Raw genomic sequence first — 21048 nt, forward strand, 5'->3', positions numbered from 1 at the left:
GTCTTGAAGCTCCGCTATCTATTATTGAAGTATTATTTCTTGTGTTCAATTCACTTGACAAAGCTAAATAGAATAGAGGATTTTCCACTTCATGAGATTCAGATATGGTAGCTTGAATTTTCTTCCTTTCACAACAAAATTTTCGGGTGTGTCCAAATTTATCACATGGATAACATTGAACTTTGGATAGATCCTTTTCTTTGATATTGAGAATTATTTCCTCTCTTTGGTTTGAACTTCCTCTTCTTCTTTTTATCGTTGGTATGTAGGGCTTGAATCTCCCCTTCTTGATTTTTGCTGATTCCCCTTGAGATTAACTGAGATTCCTCTTGAATGGACTCATTCTTGAGTTGATCAAATATTGGAAGTGAGGGATGACTCACACATTGAATGAAAGCTTCCCATGATATAGGTAAGCCTCTTAAGAAATTAGTGTAAGTTCCTCATCATTTGCATTGTTTCCAATGGTGGCAAGTTGGTCTCTTATCTCAGAGATTCTTAAGAAGTAAGTTGTCATTGTCTCTCCTTTGTTTATTTTTATATACAGGAGTTGATGTTTTAATGTCAGTATTCTGCTTGCATTGTTTATTTCAAATGTATCTTGTATAGTTTTAAATACTTCATAGGCTGTTTTCAATCTTGCTATCGAAGGAAGTTTGTGATCCCTCACGGCATTGATTATAATCTTCTTAGCTTTACTATTACGTCATTTTCAAGTTGTTTTTTCTGATTATTCTTCAGGCATCTTAATATCTTTTTCTATGAAGGAATCTAGTACAAGTTCTTCAAGTAAGGCTATAATTCGAATTTTCTATTAAGAGAAGTTTACAACCTCTTCCAATCTGTCTTCTACTTTGATTCCGTTCACCATTTTGTTTGAGGTTGAATTTGACTTCTATAAGGAGAGGAATGAATCTGCTTTATGATACCATGTTAAACAAATACAAGAGTAATATTGTATAGTTTTGGGCCAAATACATGAGTTACACACATGGGATCACAGTGGCACAATTCTGTTGCTCTATTTCAGAAATTGTTTTTCTTCAATCTGCTAACTTGAATCTGTGCTTGAATATGTTTCTTTTGATGTATGAATAGTAATATATCAGTCTATGAGAACTTCTTTTTCTCTTAGTTAGCTGATGACGGTGCCCTGATATTAATAAATCTCATAATTATAACTAGATTGCGTGTAAATATTTTAACCATAACACCCATGACATGGCTTTTGATAACTTTATATAATCAATTCTAGTCTCCTTTGACATCAATGACAAACTTGTTTCCATCATTGCCTTGATTTGTGATGTCAAAATTGAGGACAACACATTTGATGTTTGATGTTTCTCACTAGTGGCAATTGATCAGTCACATTATCGGATACAATATCCTAAAAATTATCGAACAAATCTGCAGCTGCCACAGGTAGATCTGCTTCGTCTTTACCGATTTTTGGAATTAGAGCAAATGCATATGCTCATGCCTCATACCTTTAGGAACTTCCTTCCATCAACCAAACATATTCTAGCATTGCTTAATATCTTTTCATCTATTTCCTTCAATGGCTTCAACTTGTGTCGAACTCTCATCCTTTCTCAAAGAATAGGTATTGCATACCCATCATGTACTCCTCAATGATCAAACTGGTAAGGCCTTCCCAACAAGAAATCCACACATCTATAGGCATAATATCACATAATACCTCATCATGATAGTTCCCTATTTTGAACTTTACCAGACATCGTTCATTAACTAGAACCTTACTATCCTTCTGCTGCCAAGCAGTTTGGTAGGGATTTAGATGCTTCTTTCTTTCCAACATTAAGTTATTATCCATTTCCTTAGAAACAAGATTATCTGTGTTGACACTATTAGTAACTACATTGCATACTTTAGCATTACACCTACACCTTATGCATAACAAATTCTTCCTTTGCGTAGGTTCATTCTCATCACTCAACAATGCTCTTCCGATGACCAAGACTTCTCTTTTTTGAGCATCTTCAAAATGTGATGACTTGGCATCTTCATCTATATGCACAACTCGTGCATTGCCCCCAGGTCTTCGATTATTCTCCCTTGATGTTGAGGATACCCATAAGCTCTATGTGCTTCTTCCCCTACATGGTGGTCCTTGCCCTCTTCCCCTTCCTCTCTGATCCCTATTATTTTGATCACACAAATGATTGAAATTATTTCCCCTTTGATTCAGACTTATAATTTCTTCATCGTTCATTTTTTGATCTTCATTTCGGCCTCCATAAGACCGTCTATTGGATCTTCCATAACGACGTCTTCCACCTTGATTGTTTTCAAATTTCTTGTTCATCTTCTCTTCCACCCTTAAAACAAATTGGTATAGCTCTTTAATTCTAGCCATTCTAACTACACTCAACTCCTCCTGAATACTCGATCTTAACCTATTAAGGTAACGAGCGACTTTTTCCTCGTCATCTTCTGCATGGCTTGTTATGATAAGGATTCGATAGAACTCTCATGTATATTCCTAAGCAGATCTTCCTGCTTGCTTCAACCCTTGCATTTTCTTCAATAAGTCAAACTCATAATCAACAAGAATGAATTGTCTGTTTAATCTTTACCATATTTTGTATCTTTTGATTTTCGATTTTCTTCTTCTATTCCATTCCAACTGAATCTTTTGCCACCAAAATTTCACATGACCCTTTATTTTGACATTTGCAAATTTGACCCTCTTAAGATCTTCGATATCCTCAATATCTTCATACTCAAAATATTCTTCCTAATCCTTGCTCTGGTCGATTAGTTTGAAATGTCTCTTTACTGGTTTTTATATGATATTCCCAACCTCTAATCAGATTTTCAAGATCAAACAACTAATATCACAAAGATCCACCAAATTTCTCAAGAAACCCCAAATCGGGTATGCCAGAAATTGTGCCAAAAGCTTCACAGCTTCACCTATTATTAATAAATCTGAAAGTGAACATTTTTACAGAAATTTCAGCAGCATAATAGCCTACAAAATGATATTTCCAGATCCGTATAGCCTTTACACAACAGTTCTCAAATGTAGGACAAAAACTATGCTCATCGGGCTCTCGAAATTAACGCAAAAATGCCCAAAAACACCACAAAACACTAATAATCTATCTCAGAAGTTTAATCACCTCCCAATACATATATTCAGCTCTATTTTAACACCTTAAATTCTGAAATACAGCAGCAACCCAAACTGATATGAAATATTCAACTGGAAACACCAAACTCATACAAAAAACACACCCGAAAACCCACAAATCTGCATTGTTTAGCACAAAGGCAAACTCTGTATGAGCATGCACATGGAATGGCTTAAAACTCCCGTCCTTAGCCTTCTTGGAAACTTGCAAACTCCCGTTCTTGGGTCTCCCTGGAAACCTGTAAACTCCCGTTCTTGGGTCTCCTTCTCCACAAGTTTGGCAGCCTCTGAAGAATAACAAAGAAATGAGCAAAATCAAGTTTTGGAATCCCCCCAAAATGCCCCCAAACCTCTTAAAAGAGGGCATAACTGTAACTCACGTCCAAGAGAGGTTAATGAAACATATTTTAATAATAATTTTCATTTATTAGTCCAACGGTTTCCAAAGATTAACCCCTTTTTTCCGAAACTTCACTTTCTTGGGCCTGCCTGCCTTAGCAAAGATTATTATTTTTTTAATTATTTGAAAAGGGGACATGACATAGTTCCTCTAGGTTAAGATTTCTCGAAAATATAAGGATTTCAATATTGGTTCTCTTTCCAATCTTGGAAATGGCCCTCAAAAGCCTATCCTCCTCAGGATTTTCTTCAGGTGCTTCTTGTTCTCAGTGCCCTTCCTCCTCTCTTTCATGTTTTGTCGCAATATTTATACGTTTACACAATTCTTCCTGCAATGCCTATACTTGTTTTTGGAGGGCTTTAAAACCCTCTTCTATTACATCTCTGTCTATTCTTCCACCATTCCTTCGTGGAGGCATTTTCACACTTATCACGTAAACCCATAACCATAGTCTTGGTGCAAAGTACTTCATGTTCGATGATTTGTTTATACACTCGGGAACTTTTGATTTGATACAACTTGATGAATGGTATTCCCCTTATTAACACAAACACGTAGAAACATACGCAACAAAATAGAGAAATAACAACAATTTGCAAGAATAGGAAGTCCGCTTCTTATTATCGCCAATAAAATGGAACTACAATATTCAGAAATATGGCATGCAAAGCCACATTTTGCTAGCCAAGCCACATTTGCTAGCCAATTTCCTAGTCAACCCTATGGGCCTTCGTTATATGGCCAAATTTTCCTTGCCCTAGAAGGTTGTAGAGATTTTTACCTTAGACCTTGAGGCCAACCAACCCTAAGATATTATTATTTATATTTTATTACATTAGAGTAGGCCCCAAACAACTTCAAAATTCAAAAGAAATTTTGAAGGAAATTTATTTTCACTCATTTCAGGTAGCACAATTTCAGAAGGCTATAAGTCATTGCTAGTTGCTTTGATTGGCTATTATTACCCCATTTCAGAAATGCCACAAATCTCTCTACAATGCTCGACCCTTGCGAACTCTAGTCACCGAGGTTTAACCCATTTTTGGAGCCTCTAAAGCCTTCAAAACTGAGTTCAAAGTTTTTGTACCCTGCTGCCAATACTGAAAATTTTCAGCATCTTCAAAACTAGATTTGATCTTGCAATGTAACTTTATTGGTAGGCTAATTTATTGAAAGTGAACCTCCAGGGAAGAAATTAGAACATTTTGAGCTCCAATGACCAACTTACTAAAAATAGTAAGCTTCTAAAACTAGCAACTCTACATTGAGATAGCCCTTATTAAAAAAACAAATCAGATAATATTTTTGGGGGACATAAGATTACCCCTACACCCTGGATGTTCCTGCATCGAGAAGTTGAAGAGTTTAACTTTCCCCTAGGTTTGGTAATCTCAATCTGAACATGTTCAGTTCCAGCCCTTGGTGAAGGAAGGTGGTACTACTTTCTACCTACCATTGTATGGGGAATATTAGAGTTATTTTGCACAATTAGTGATTGAGAGAAATCATTGTAAAAATGCTATGAATTGCATGCTTTATTGCATTTAATGTGAAACCTAGCAACTGCTAGAACATTGTCTCCCAAACCTATCTTTGTTGCATTGAGAGTTGAGGATTTAGAGAGGCTTAGAAAAGCATGACACAATGGGAGCTTGCCATTCCTGGGTTTTGAAGCATGACCAAAGCTTTTAGAACCTATAGTAAATCAGCGAGCAGAAGCATTTGCTGATTTTGGAATAATTTTTGCCCAATAATCAGTCTCTTTGGCATGTGCTGCTCCTGCACTGATTACACCATGCTGCTTACTCATATTATTTTGTTATACAGTATCTAATTTCAATCAGAAATATTTATCATATTAAAATATAAAGAAAAAAAACATAGAATTAGATGGAGAATAGTTTGTTAATTGATAATGTTATGAATTCCTTTTCCTTGAGTTCTTTTTTAGCCATTTATTGTTAGAATTAATAATAAATACTATAAATTCAGGTGTGGAGGAATAAATAAATGAGAAACTGTAAATTCTTTTACTTGCTTAAAATCAGTTGTTTCGGTTTTTCAATTTCTAATATACAGTGATAAAGTTTTGAATCTCCTGGTTGCAGACTGAACTGTGCTAGCAATCAGCTTACGTCCCTCCCAAGCAGTCTTGGCAATTGCATAGAGCTAACAGAACTTAAGGTACTTTTTGTCAATTAGGTCCACAAAGAAGCATTAGTTTATTCAAGAATGTGTTGATCCTGAAAAGTTACTGTCCAAAATTCATCATGTTACTCTCAACTTTTAGGGTTTAAGTCTTTTATAGCTGCTTAAGTATACATGGTTTAATTTGATATACAATGAAATACATGCCATGTTTTCAGCTGTGGATTAACTATAATGACTGGAAATTGAGGTATCTATTTCTTTTTTGTTATTTGCCTGAGTTCGAATTGTAGACATTAACTTACTGAGAGAGAGAGATAGACGTGTGAAGCTTTGTTTAGAATTGATTCTGAGAACCACATAAAGGCAGGTGAAAATTTCAAAGAGACAGGGAGGAACTCCAATGTGAATAGGAAGATTGCTTGTTCCTTTGGAGGAACACATGTTTGACTAGCAGAGAGGCCAATAATAGAATTAAAGGCGCCAAATCCTTTCATATCAAAACTCAAACAAAGAAAACACATTTTAATGCTGTTTTGATTCTTGCACACAAGCAAGCTTGATTTCAAGAAGTAGACAAACCAGATTTGATAGGAAATGGTTACCCTCATTTTTTATTTGTCAAGTAGGGTATTTATACAAAATTAAGTTTGGGATATATGAAATTTATTCTTTAGGTTAAGTGGATGTTGTGCACCTTGCTATTTTAATGAGAACTAACTACTGCTACTTGGTCAAGGATGGTGGAAAACTTTATCTTCAATTCATTTGATGGTAAATTCAAGCTCTCCTTGATAAGTTCTAATGAAGCTGGAACTTTGTTTAATGCTACGGTGAAGTTTGTATTGTTTGTTTAGTTAAAGGATTTCATTCCATTACTATCAATTTCTAGAAACCACCTTTGTTGCAAATCTTTGGGTCTGGATCTCTCCCTTAGGATGAAATCTTTTAGCTCATTTTGTTGGCTCCATTTGGAGATCAAAATAGGGCTTATAATGGAACTTTCAAGATTTACAGGTTTCAACAGATTTGTTTAAAAAATAAAGCCAACTTACCAAATAATAACAAATGAAGCCAACTTAGAAAGTCGACAACTACCATTGTGACACCACTATCACAAATGCAAAACCATTATAATGCTTGAAATCAATATCTTTAACCTATAAAACATTAGGACGCATTGTATGTTCATATGGACAAAAAATGACTTTACTTAATAATTATAAGCAATTTATACTTATTTATAGGCATTCACTTTTTATATTTCAAAACAAAAATATACAATGTTCCATAGAATTTCCTGATGAGGGGACATGGGGATTGGGGGACCAAGGGTCAGTAGGGCTATCAAAATAACATAATGTTTCTTGAAGGGTCATCTTAGTCATCTTACTTAGCCTCTATAAGGAGCTTTCGTCTCCTTTGTTTAATACAACCTGTTAGTTACCGTAATGTTGTATTAGAGTGGGTTGAAGGGGTTTTATATAATTTGGTGAATATTTTAATGAAAAATTCGTGATCCTCTTCCTTCGAATTTTTTTCCAGAAATTCTCTAATCTTTTTTAATATGAAAAAAGGTCTGTGACATCATTTAAATTTTTTTGAAGGTTTTAACCTCTACAAAATTGAGGGTTTTTCTTGCTCAACAACTTTGTTTTTTATTTTTGGGCATTGGTTTTCTTGGCCTACAATGACTTTGTGTTCTTCAAGCTTGCTATTTGCCTGCGATTTTTTTTTGTCTACCTTTTTTTCTTTATTAGAGTGTATTGTTCGTGCGTTTTGAAGAGTTATTTTTCATTTCCAATCCCTGTTCTATCTGTGTCGTGGTTTTTTCTTGTAGAAGCGAGACTTTAAGCACTTTTTTTGATTGTGTGGTCGGGCTCTTGTGTGAAGGTAAGCTTTTCTTCTTTGCTTGTGTGAGGTGATCTAGTGGTCTTGTGGCAAGGATTTTTTGTTGTTTTTCTTGCATGTAACCTATGTTTTGAAGCACAATGAATCTAAAACTATGAAGGAGTTTTTGTTTTCCTCGAGTTTTTGAAGGGTGTTTGGGTGTAGATGGTGGCATTCATGTCTAGGATCTTGCACAATTTTTTTCCATCAAAATTCTTGGTTTTGGCTATTTTTTGGTGATCTCAAACCCATACAACTAGGGCTTGTGGATGCAGTTTCCGCAAGAGTGGAGGTTTTTAAATTTTTTTTCCCCTAAAAATATTTATTGCAATGTTTTACAATATTTGGACATAAAAAACTAGTGTGGGTTTTTATGTGACTTTCTAAAATGGGTTTTATCGTTTTTCCAAAAAAAGGAAGTTTTTTATTTTGATGTCTTCAATTTTGTTTGGATTTTGACCGATTTTTCTCATCAAGAACCTTGTTGGGTAATAATTAAGTTTTTTCTCGAAAAAGTCATGTTTGGTGTTGCTGATTTCAAGGGTTTTGGATTTTATCTATAAAATGAATTTGTTGATTTTTCCAAAAAAAGCATGGCTGCTTGCATTTTATTTTGAGTCGTGCTTATCTACAAAAGTTCTTGGCAAATCGTGGTATCTTATTGTTTGTTTTGGGGCGCAGTGCTCACTGGTGTTTGACAAGTTTTCTCAAAATCGTGTTTTTTAGTTTTACATAGATGTCTCTAGCTACAAAGAGTGATGCCTTTGTTTCACAACATCAAGTTGGATCAAAGAACCAAAACTTGAAATTGGCTGTAATGTTCCCGTCATAAAATAAATAATTAATCAAACCTTTGTTAACGGGCCAATTGATTTAGTATATCTCGTACCTATTTTTATTTTATTGTTTTCGTAGGTAGGTGTGGCTGTCGGCTATCTTTATACACCCTCAGAAGGTTTTCCTCGATGGGTATTTAAGTACAACATGTAGGTAGTAATTGGTATGTGATTTGGATTATTTCTTTGTACTGCAAATTCCCATTGGTCTATTGTTCGCCATTTTGGAAGTGAAAGATCTTCAATATGGTGTAGAGCACCAAGGCACTTGGTTTCTATTTTTGTTTTCATGTTTGTTTTCACCTACTTAGGGTAGAATAAACAAACCTTGGATGAGAAGTCCATGTTTGTCAAAGCAAGACACCATTTTGAATGCTTTAGGCACTTTATGCAATTTATAAGCAAAAGTTGCTCATTAAGCAAATTTGGGTTTTTTAATGTTTTTGGTCAAGAAAGCCTAGGATTAGGTGGTTTTAGTTGGTTTTAGATATGTTGGAACCTTCCAGGTCCTAGAAGTGGAATCGAGTGAAAAATGCAAAAATTGCACTTTTTGTGCAAAGTTGCATTGTTGAAAGTTGTAAAAGTTGCTTAAAATTGCAACTTAGTGGGAAAAGGGTTATAACTATTAAAATATTGGTTGTAACCATTGAAATACACATAGGAGAGATATATACCTCATTTGTGAGGTCTGAAGGGCATTCATGTATAGATTGGAAGAAGTTGCAAAGAAGGAAATTCAGTTTTGGAGTTATTTTTACTGTTGTTTGCATGTTGCACGAACTATATAGATTGTCAGATCAAATTTGATGGATGTTTGAGATAGAGATTTGAATCAGATTTCATTTTCTTCTGGTCTCATCGTTCTAAGTGTTTTCTTTCGCAAGTTATTGCATTTTTAGTGAAACTAGGTTTTTGGGACAGCATTTTGGTGCATACAGCAAAGATGAGCCTCTAACTGCAATTTCCTTAGTTTGAATTTCATGGCCACCTGGGAAATGGTAATTAGTAGGGTCCTCTGAAAGATTCCGGGGTTCCGAAACTGAAGGATGTGTTTTGTGATTTTTCCAACCTTGCCCTAGGTCAAGTACCATGAAGAATTTAACCTCTTGTAGTGTGCTGATTTGTGAATGGCAGGAATTTGGGACTTGGTGAAGGGTTGAGTGTTTGGAAATAAGTTATTTTAGTGTTGCCAGTCATTCCTGAGTATTGAGTTCATTCCCATGACCATTTCCTACTGGTTTCTTTGTAAACCAAGCCTAACTTGATCACTTAGGTCTGTGTTGCTTTGTGAAGGAAAGGGAATGCTGGAGTGGAGCTAGAATTTGATACCTTGGGGTTTGAAGTAACATTGAAAAGGGTATTCAAAAACCTAATTTGTTCTGGGTCTTGTTTGAAACTTTGTGAAGTTAGATCCAAAAAGCCATTTCAGGAGGGCTATAAGGGGCTCACAGGGCTACTAGGCCAAATTGGGGTTTGAGGCTTTGTGCAAGCATATGATTCAAACTAGTGGTGTAGTCTGTGGTAAATAGGTGCCCTAAGATCATTTAACATCTTAGAACCATTGGGACAAACTTCTAGGGTGTTTTCCTAGTATTGACCTAGTTGTGGGATTGGTGCAAAACCCATAAAGTGGGCAAGTTTGGTTCTTTGTGCTTGGATTATTGGTGAAGTTGGAGAGTGTGTTTCTTTGATCCATTGGAGGATTTGAGTGCATTGAAACCTTGTAATAAGGTTGAAGATTTGATAGCCAATTGGTTGATTTCAAGAGGGGGAAGCCCATTTGAAGCTTCTTAGTTGTGCTCTCTGCATCACAATACTTCTCACAGTTTTGGTGGGAATCGACCCTCACCTTATTCCGTCTGTATTTCTTGGCTTGGATTTGGCAAATCAGAGCATCATTGTTATTTACATGTCATATAACTTCTGGAATATATTTCTGTTCGAACTACACTAATTTTTGAGTTTGTTCTGTGTATTGGCAAGCGGGTATGTGGTCTATCTTTGACATCTTATCTACTTCTGTCCATGACTGTACGACCATTCCACAATTACTGACTGCCCCAACTCATTACCGTACGAACACCCCTACCAATTGTATGACCTCAAGTCAATCACCGTACAACCTCCAAGATCATTACCGTATGGTTATCCTTAACCTCTTCTGCATATCGTACGACCCCTGTTGTATATTGTATGGCCTTGAGATCTCACCCATTGTACATTACAACCTTTTGGACCTACCATACAACCAACTTAACCTAGCCACACGATTGTTTCCCTCCACCATATGACCTATTCTTGGTTTCACTATATGACCTCTTCTTGGTTTCACTATATGACCTGAGTATGTGGCATTTTTGACATAAGAGGAAGCATCAATAGATTTGAGGAACATGGTGGATCCTACAAAATTTAAATAGAGCAAAATAATTAATTATCATGGATTAGCAACAAATTAACAATCGACAAATCAAGAATTAAATTATTTAATCCTAATTCACAATGTATGTAGGAAAGTAAAATGGTCAATCACCTTCACATGAAACAAGAAATTTGAGGAGTGTTCTATTCCTCCTATTTGTCCAACCATCAATCATGATGGTGCAACCCTTAACTTTCCATTCCTTTTGGTGGTCCTCTAGCTCAAGCTTCATATCCTCTACCATTTGATCTAAGAGGTAGTCATTCAACTCATCCTCAGAAGGGGCTTTAAATCCAAGAGCACAAACATTTACGACATCTATTATGCCTTGCTAATAAGGAGACCTGTCACAAATAGATTATGATTAGATGACAAATCATTATTTAATATGAATCTATGATAATTAATTATACAACGAGAAATAATAAACAATTAGCTTTAAATTTAAAGAAAACAAATAAAAAAGAATTAATTACCTAGCTGCAATAAATGGAATGTTGCAAAGGTACCAAAATTTTGCAAATTTGTTTTCTGGCATCATCATGAATCTCCTTGGTCCGACCCATGCTCTCAAGCGAGGGTTGTGCACAACACAAATAGACTATCCTATCTGGACTTTTGCACTTTAAGTCTAGATGTAATAAGGCCAGTCTTAGTAGCAGAACAACTAGCACTAGCACTAGCACTAGTGCCAGCACTAGGGACAAAATGGAGGTTTGGAAGAACCCTCTCCAACACAACTTGCTGATGCAGGAGCATGGGAGCCAATAACATTTAAGTGTTAAAGTTGCCTTTCTTATTTAACTTCTCTTGTTCACACGTCTCTAATGCTACATAACAAAAATGTTTTACCTCAACAGTTTGTTTGGTGCACATGGTAACATCATGTCCAGGTATGCCAACAATGTGGTATTCAAATCTATTGATGCCATCAAAATTTGTCTTTAAAAAAGATACATACTATTTGATATTTTGTTCTCTAGGAAACTCTTCGGTATGTTTCCAAGCCTCATCCTTTCTAGGCATTGTGGAAAATGAAGTTAGGGCTGCTGCAATAAAAAACTTAAACTAATAAAAAACAACAAACCCTACATTATTTTTGAGAAAATTATCAATACATATTTGCAAATTTGTTCTTAAAACATTGTAGGGTCAGCAAGATTGCACTTAGCAATTTAGTAAAAACCATTCAAGAGTTACAAATTAAAATTGAAAACATTTAACAAAAAATGAAGAACACACTAACATACCAAAAAAGAATCAACACTTACCTCATGCAAATGAGTTGAGTGTTGCCATTGACTCCTTAATGCTTCCAATGCAAATTTATGACCTCCCAAAATTGATTTGTGATCTCCTTGACACTCTTCTTTTTGGCTGGTTGCAAACCTATGGTTTCTCTTTTCTCTTCCTCTCTCATACAGTTCCTCTCTTTTGGTCATACTCAACAAATAGACAAATAGAAGCCCTTTTAGGGTTATAAGAAAGAGAAATTTTAAAAAAAAAAAATATTAAAAAAAGCTGATTTTTCTAATGTTTTTAACTTGTCCAATTGGGTTGCAATGTGGCCGATGTTCGACCAATTGATGACTATTTTTGGAAATATTGCTTGAATTGGTGATTCATGGTGACTCATGGTCAGAAATCGGCGATATGATTCATTGGCTCAGGAAAAATTGCCCAACATGTTTTGAATTGTGAAATTGCTAGAATCACGACATTTTTGGGATCTCTGTGTTGGATGGATTTTTGGTTATCTTGGTCATTTGCAAAAGTTTTGCAAAATCAAGGAATGCCTCAACAACATGCTCATATTGTAGAGCATTGTGACTAGAGGGGGGCAGCTTCTATGCGTTTGTGATCAAAAGACTTGTAGATTGTCCTTTGTATGGTAGTTAGAACGATGATGATTAAGGGAGGTATTAAAAAAATGTTATGTTTCTTTAATGGTCATCTTAGTAGTCTAGAGTTTCTATTTTCATTTATAGTTCATGATTATTTCATTTAGAATTATTGTGTTTGTAAACCCATATAAGGAGCTTTTGTCTCCTTTGTTTAATACAACTACAATTTACTGTAAATGGGGAACACTCATATGCATATAGTGTTTGGAAATAATAGTTATAAAATGACGTATAAGAATTACCTTTTAATTGAAATCTTAGCAAACTTGTAAAATAGCGAAATTGCAATTACTAAATACTAAAATACTTGTATCGTACTAATTTTAACATATGAAAATGTCAAGTTGGAGATAACTATTATATACGTATTCTATAAAGATGATTACAATGAGTGAAGAGAGGCCCCTAGTCATCCCCAAACTCCTCATCATTGGAAGTAGTAGACTCCATGTGGTCAAACTCCATCAAACTAATACCAACCCATGGTGCCTTTGAAATTTTGGCATCCTCACCAATCTATGTTGGCTCCTTTGGCTTTACATCCTTGTAATGCATGGAAATGTTATTAAAGAGAGGTTAAGCATATAAACTAAGCCTATTCAAACATAAACATGCAAAGCTTAAAACAATTTGTTATTATGCATTCAAATATGATGAAATACAATAATAACAAACTTAATCTATTCAACAAGAACATGCAAACCTCAAACAATAGATGATGATGGAGAAATCTGGTTGCTCATTACTTATGAAGATGTCACGAGGAATGAATGAAAAAACCTTAATTTATAGATTTTTCATGAGAGGAATCAAAAGACAAGATTGAGTGGTGAATGGACAGTGAGGACTCATTCAAGGAGAAGATATCGATTGGAGGCCTTTCCTCGTGACAAGTGTCACAAAGAAAAGGGATCTATAAGGGCTAAGTATGCTCACACGTGTGAGCAAACACTAGGAAGAGTATAAAAATGAAAGTGTAGAAAAAAGGTGTAATAATAGAGTGGCTCAAGGAGGCTACACATGGCTCAAGGTGGGTACACATGTAGGGTAGGGTGGCTCTAGGTGGGTACACATCTAGGCTGGCTGGAAGTGGCTATCGGTGGGGGCAAATTAAAATTCAAGAAATGTGCTCATATGTGTGAGACAATTTTAAATTATAGGAAATGTTAATAAAGTTGGTGTTACTAAATTTTCACACATGTGAAAATTCAGTTCTAAACAATGTTTTTAGAATTTAATATTTAAAATAATAATAATATATAATTGAATCCATTATAATAATATAGTAATGTCAATAAGAGACAATCTTATATATTTTTACAATATAATAACATCAGTCTATATTATAATAAAATTATACCATCTATCATTTTTCATAATATGATTGTCCATTCATATCTAATATATAAATAACATTTAATAAACAAAGGCAAAGGTTAATAAGGATGATAAACGTTGGGGAGAATTATCAAACCAATGCTTCTGAGATATATTTAATGTGATAAACAGGAAGCTACTCGTCCAGGTAGTCTACAGGAACAGAGAAATAATAGTCCACTCCACCTAATAGTGGACAACATCTGCCACAAATGGTATATGTCATACACTATGCATGATAATAACAAAAGGTCTCCACCAACCTCCTCGAAAGAATGATTTCAGAAATATGTCGATTGATAGAAACGTCAAAACGTTGATTTGTGCATCTGTTCAAACAAATATATAAATGGTGTAAATACTTACCATTAATAGATGGAAGCTTAGTTATTGAAAGACAACGAGAGGTTTATTAAGAAAGAGACGATTACATACAAAGATAATAATGATAATTGAAGAGTCACCACTTGCTGCCGTGTGGACCAATCTGAGGGGACACGCCCATTCGATATAAGGAATATAAAAGAGGATAATAAAGTCTGAAGACAAAAAAAAGGATATAAGAAGAAGAATATAACATAGGGAGGAAGACTATTCAGATCTGAAATTCCCAGAGCATATTCATGCACTCATTAGACTAAGACTGTAAGAGATCCAACAGCCGACGAACAGTCCAGTTCCACATCATACAACATACACAAGACAGGCAGCGAATGGTTTAGAGCATTCTGTATTTAACGACATGTCTGATCCAAGTACTGAATCAAAGAATATTGGCAAGAAGCAAAAGATAGAAATCTTAAATTGTAAACAGGAGTTTGCAGATATGTATATATACACACATCAAATCAATTCTGTTTTGGAAGGAACCCAATTACATTGTGCTGGACAATATACAAATTTCAGTCTTGTACCATTTATTATGGAGATGTTGCAACATACTTCCTAATTGTCAAACCATTGGCTGGGATTGATTGTAAACAAAACATACTGATGTGTATTTCAGAGTCATCAATTTCATTTGGGGGTGATTCTTAAATAGAATAAAACAAACGTATCTAATAAACATCACAGAATAACATAGTATAAGAGAAGTGAGAAAGTATTTAAAATAATCAGAGTTAAGAGTGTAAAAGGAATATAATAAAGTATAATAATTTGAGAAGTTATTTAATTAGAAGAAATTTGAAATAGTAATATATTTCACTTGGATATTAAATAACTAATCTATTAAAAGGAAAACACAAGTTCATAAATTGTCAAGTGAAAAACATATTCAAATTTATTCCTTAGTAAATTGTCAAATTATAAATTGGAGGCAATTAAAGAGTTCTACCAACAAGGGACATTACAAAGTGTTGATTTATGATTGCTTCGGTTAGATTATTGTAGATCTATTTGCACATATATATGTGAATTTATGTTTCACATACATATCTCTGTCATAACAAGTCTGAAAATATACCAGCTTCATATCTAACTAAGTTGAATCAAGTGCGTAATATATATATATATATATATATATATATATATATATATATATATATATATATATATATATATATATTCAATATCTTGTATATGGATTGATTATATTGGATTGAGTTAGTTAGTGAACACTAACTAATCGTGACCTTTCACTATTAAGAGTCATGACCGATCCTAAAGTTGCTACTGAATATAATATAATATATATGCTTTTGGTGATGGGAAGATACACATCGAAATTAATAAATGTAACATACTTTCTACATTTCAAAGATCATAATATTTGCAGAACAATACTTATCATCTTAAAGAACTATCATATATTAACATGGTATTAGAGCAGAATTTGGGAGAGATAAAAGTTACAATAGGATAGTCAATTAGCAGGTGAAAAGGATTTGAGTTGTTCCATATAGAAATAAGTTCATGAAGCGATAATGGAAGAAGGGTGTTAACATTAGAGGAAGTATCTCAACAACTTATTAAAATTGCAATATTAGAGCCACTCAATCTTATGAGTCTTTCAAAGGACTAAAGTTGACTTTGAAACGGATTTTTGATAAACATGAAATTATTATGAATATTTGGAGCACAGGTGGTGAGACAAGGAAGTGAGAGCACATGTCCCAAGTTTCAGATCTCCTACATAGTGTTGTGAGATCAATGTTTGGACGTGTACTTGTGTAGGTCATAGTATAGGATGGAAAGCTTCAATGATGAATCAGATGTCTATGTCATTCGTGAATGTATATGCAATGCTTCTTCACTCTTCGCATGGATGTATTAGATCCTTATCATTTGCAGCACATTTTGGGACCACTTGTAGCTCCCCCTCCATGTTCAGGTTGTTGAACAGTACAAAACTCGGGCGAGTCAGGCAATTAGTTATCAATGTTGTGCTAGAAGCAAAACATGCTCAACATTCTTGTTGTTTGCACTTCAATGTTACTGAGCGTTGGAGGAGGATAAGATGAAAAATGCTGAGAAGAGATATTGGAGAGTGTTCGATGTCAATGCTAATGGGCACCATGACCTGGGAATGTCATAGAATGCCAATGGTTGATTAATGTTAGTGCTCAAGTCAACCCCAGATGTGGGCGATGTCGATGTTTGATGTTTGTTCTTACATTGCAAATTAATCAAAGTTTGGATCACATGATGCTTGTAATGTCCCTTTCCTTTAATTTGGAGAATTGAGACAACTGCATAAATTTATCCTTCGTGATTGATCAACGTTTGCACTTGAATCTGGTGCTAGAAGTTCATGGGTTACTGATTGCTCTTCCTATAGTGAAATTATAAATAAATACCGAGGACATAATAATGTCTAGTATACACAAGAATTTAACATGGATATAATTCAATTATAATTCTTGATCAGGATAGTATGTCTGCAATCAATTATATGTCTATACAATTGTTTAGCTTAACTCATCAATCCAGTTTAAATGCGTATCTGACGCACTACTCTGCAAGCAAGTTTGTTATTTAGGAGATAAAAGTATTTATAATTATAAATGCAGGTACGCGACTTTATTTATCAATCCTTGGTGTAAAGCTTCTAATCCTTGTGCTAGAGTTAGATATGCAAATGAGGGTATCCTAATATGGGTATGAGTAGGAGGTGAAGAGTTTTTGATTATTTTTGGAAATGTGCATTTGATGGCAATGAGGGCTTCTGCTCTGAAAATAAGATGAGATGGGACTGTCTACTTTCTTATCATTGCATTGATATTTTTTTGTTTGTGCTCTCCAGGCTTCCACAAGAGATAAGGCAGAAATTGTTCAATGCGTCGTTGTTCTGAGATGTACGTTCTATGTTTGATTCCCAGTTCTTCGATTTTTCTTTCCTGTCCTTCCCTTTATTTGAAGAATCATCTATTAATATCTTAGTAACGTTGTGTCTTTTATGTGTTTGTGACTTTTCATTTGTTTTAATAATTGTATCATTTATTTGTTAGAGCATTCTTTAACGGTGGCAGAGATAATGATGATGCTTTATAAACTATCAAATTATCATTAGTCCTCATGTCTAAATAGATCACAGATTTATGAATATATCTACTGAAGAGTATATCTTTCATCGTGGAAGAACATTATTATCTTACAATAATACAAGGCATGGTTTTTAATATGAGTCATTCATCTCCCAACAATCTCTTCACTGTCGATGCTCATTTCAACTTCTATAGTTTTCGATCTTGACGTTATTTGGTCTTTATCACTGCTAATGGTAAGGAATGAGAGATTATTATCCTCCCTTCCTACAGAACAATATATAGGTAAGGTAGATAATGTTGTGCTTGTCATGTATAGGAGCGATCAAACCTCCATCCATTATCAATTTAGAAATATATGCCTTTGCCTAGCTTATGTAATTATGAATAATTTTAGATTATCGATGATTTCTTGTGTTTGAGCCTTCCACATTTTTGGGCGTTGTACAATATTTGCTAATATCTGTGTTAATATCTATTTTATATCATTAGTAACTTCTCATTAATTTGACATTACACATTGTAATAATATATTGTCTGAGTGACATATATTTGGTAATAATATATTACTATATTATTTTTATTAGTTCATTTATTATTCCAATTTAATTATATTATTGTTATACATTTCAGATATATATTTCATACCAATATTTGGAATCTATCATGATTAAAAAATATTATTATTATTAAAATTGTAATTATCTATATTTTATTATAATATCAATTAGGATTGTATTTTATTTGTTATATTAATAATAATAATAATTATTGTTATTATTATGATAATGTTTTATTTTGTATAATAGATCAATGATAAATTATTTTGGATATGTATTTATACTATTCATTAGAAAATTTATTATTTATTTAATAGGATATTATTATTTTATTTTTATGTTGATTATTAAATTTTATTATATAAGTGGGACATTACAATGCTTGAATATGGCTGCTTTAAGGAAACGTCACATGATGTGCTTAATTTGCTGATGAAATGTTTTGGGAACATTCTGCACGTCAAATGTTCAGTACAATCAACATCGAGATGATCGCTTTGAAGGTACACTAGAATATACTCAACACTCCCTATTTAAAGATGAGGATAGGCAAAAAACACAGTAGATGCTTGCAGCTGATGCAAATTTAAGAGAAATACCCATCTTTCCAAGCGCTTGTTGAGTGGACTTTAGGGATGACTTGACAATGCTGAGCTGGAGATGTATCGTTGGGTTTGATGGATCTATATGCTATTGGGCGATTGGGCCTACTGGGTGCATGTGCAATGCTATGACAAAGCTCTGCAATAATTGTATTCTCTGGATTGAAGATAAAGATTCACGGTGGCTTGGTGCAGAGAGCTCAGCCATGATATGAATGCTACCAATGTGACTCAGCTGATCATTTGGAGTAGATTGGGTGGTTGCCTAGAGAGATATACTGTAATAAGCTTTGCATCAAATCAATCAGAGCTCTTGATTAATATTTCTCTTGTGATTTGATTGATTGCATTTGTACTTACTGAGAAATCACCATAACATATGAGGTGATCATTGTTGGGTAGTGTGAGCAGTCAATAGTTTCATTGTTCAATATTGTTGTCCAATTTGCAACTTTCATGTAAGAGAGGTCGCAGGGAAGGACTTCCATCAAGCCAACTAGCTTGGAAGAGAAGTAGGAAATGAAATTGAGACAATTCTTGAAGAAGCTTCAAAGGATAACTTTATTTCAAAATTTCAGGCTCCTGTGGCCAAGAATGAGGAATAAGTCACTGTTGTAACTTCACGAGGATCTAGGATCTTGCATTCTAACACCCTAGTTCATTTGAAGGCCCTAAGAGATTTTTTTATACAGACACTATACTTATGAGGCCTATGCCAAGTTCAAGAAGATGTATCGAAAATTTGATAGTATAGAGGAAGTGAATGAGATCAGAAATGATGAGTATGTGTTATCTAGGAAAGATCGAAAGGACTTTGAAGGGTTACTAGGCTTATTGTGGGTTTGGACTCTTTTCTTATGTAAAGCAATTCTGGCATTGGGAATCTTCTTCGTTTGGTTTTATTATCAATATCTACAAACTTGAGCTCACATGCACTAATTCAGCTGACTAAGGAAGGTATTGCGGACAATGATATCAGTGATAGGATAATGGATTATCTTAGTATTCCTCAATGTGAGTACACTATGGTATTCACTGTTAGTAGAGGCTTTGCTTTCAATCTTCTTACAAAAGCCTATCCATTTTATCAAAATAGGAGATTGCTAACTATGTAGGACTATGAAAATGAATCAATTAACTGGATGGCACAAATTGCAAAGGAATGAGCCTCATGATTATGGTATTTACTCTGAAACAAAACTTGCTTCATCAACTCGTTACGCTCAACTCTTCATTGTAGTTATTCTTCTAGCAGTGAGAATAGCTGCTACAAATTCTTGGGAGCCTAGGGACCCTAAATTTATGCTACATTTTTTTGTTTATTGGAAACTTGGGAGAAATTACTACCAACTTTAGTACTTGATATCCAACCATTTGTTATAAGTTGGGGAATGTGCTTCACGCCTGGAATGCAAGTGAAGCATCTGCATATGCAATTTTATCACCTTGGAAAACTGTATTTGACCCTACTAGCTAGGAGCAACTAGTTGTCCATTTTATTGTACCTAATTTGATGTCATTTTTTCAAGAATTCTTAATCAATCTAGCTAATCAACAACTAGACCAATTCAATTGAGTTATGATTTGGACATCTGCTATTTCCATATACCATATGGCTAAAATGTTGGAGGCTACATCTTTCAAAGAGGCAGCAGTCAAGATCTCAATCATATTGATTTAGAGGGAGCCTAAGTAGTAGAGGGAGAGTGCAAACTCATGTAGTACTTTGACGGCTAAAACTCTATGTTTTGTCATCATCGGAATCAACTCTACAAAATGGAATGAATAGAAATTTTACATTGTGTGTAGAATTATAAACCAATGTTCCATTCACATTTGAACCATTTGTAGAAGGGAGATTTTCGAGAAACGATACCATCAGAGTTCAAATTTGAATCTTTTTTAGATCTTATGCATATGGACCTTCATGGGTGCAACTGATATCAAGGAGGTTGATGTGCAGGGATAAGAAAAAATTGATGCATTGGAAATGATATTGAGGCATTTTTTGCAAACGATAACCTCTGTGATTATGAAATAAAGCCAAGGGGCTCTTCCATTGAGAGGGAGCATACCGCAAATGAATTTTGTTCAAATATAAAATGATCATAGTTCTTCGAAGAGAAAAAATCAACATTCAGAGGGAGTTTGAAAATCCATCACAAGCAACCTTGGATGAGAAGCACAAAAGGTTGGTGCATGTACTTGGAGCTTTAGATAGAAGCCATAGGATTGTAAGTATTGGCTAATTACATTCACTCATG

The 21048-nt window shown here is 34.4% G+C and overlaps 1 protein-coding gene across 3 annotated transcripts in view; it reads left to right on the forward strand.

Annotated features, from left to right (window-relative positions):
* Window positions 1–21048, forward strand: part of LOC149541067 (Leucine-rich repeat (LRR) family protein) — a 243758-nt gene that overhangs the window by 68806 nt on the left and 153904 nt on the right. For all 3 annotated transcript variants that reach the window (XM_089802058.1, XM_089802059.1, XM_089802060.1), the window contains exon 5: window positions 5669–5744. In XM_089802058.1, coding sequence (XP_089658184.1) covers window positions 5669–5744 — 76 coding nt within the window. The remainder of the gene's footprint in view (window positions 1–5668; window positions 5745–21048) is intronic.

The sequence above is a fragment of the Cupressus sempervirens genome, chromosome 9 (assembly GCF_028749045.1).
Source record: "Cupressus sempervirens isolate cs-2001-9-10 chromosome 9, ASM2874904v1, whole genome shotgun sequence".
NCBI lineage: Eukaryota > Viridiplantae > Streptophyta > Pinopsida > Cupressales > Cupressaceae > Cupressus > Cupressus sempervirens.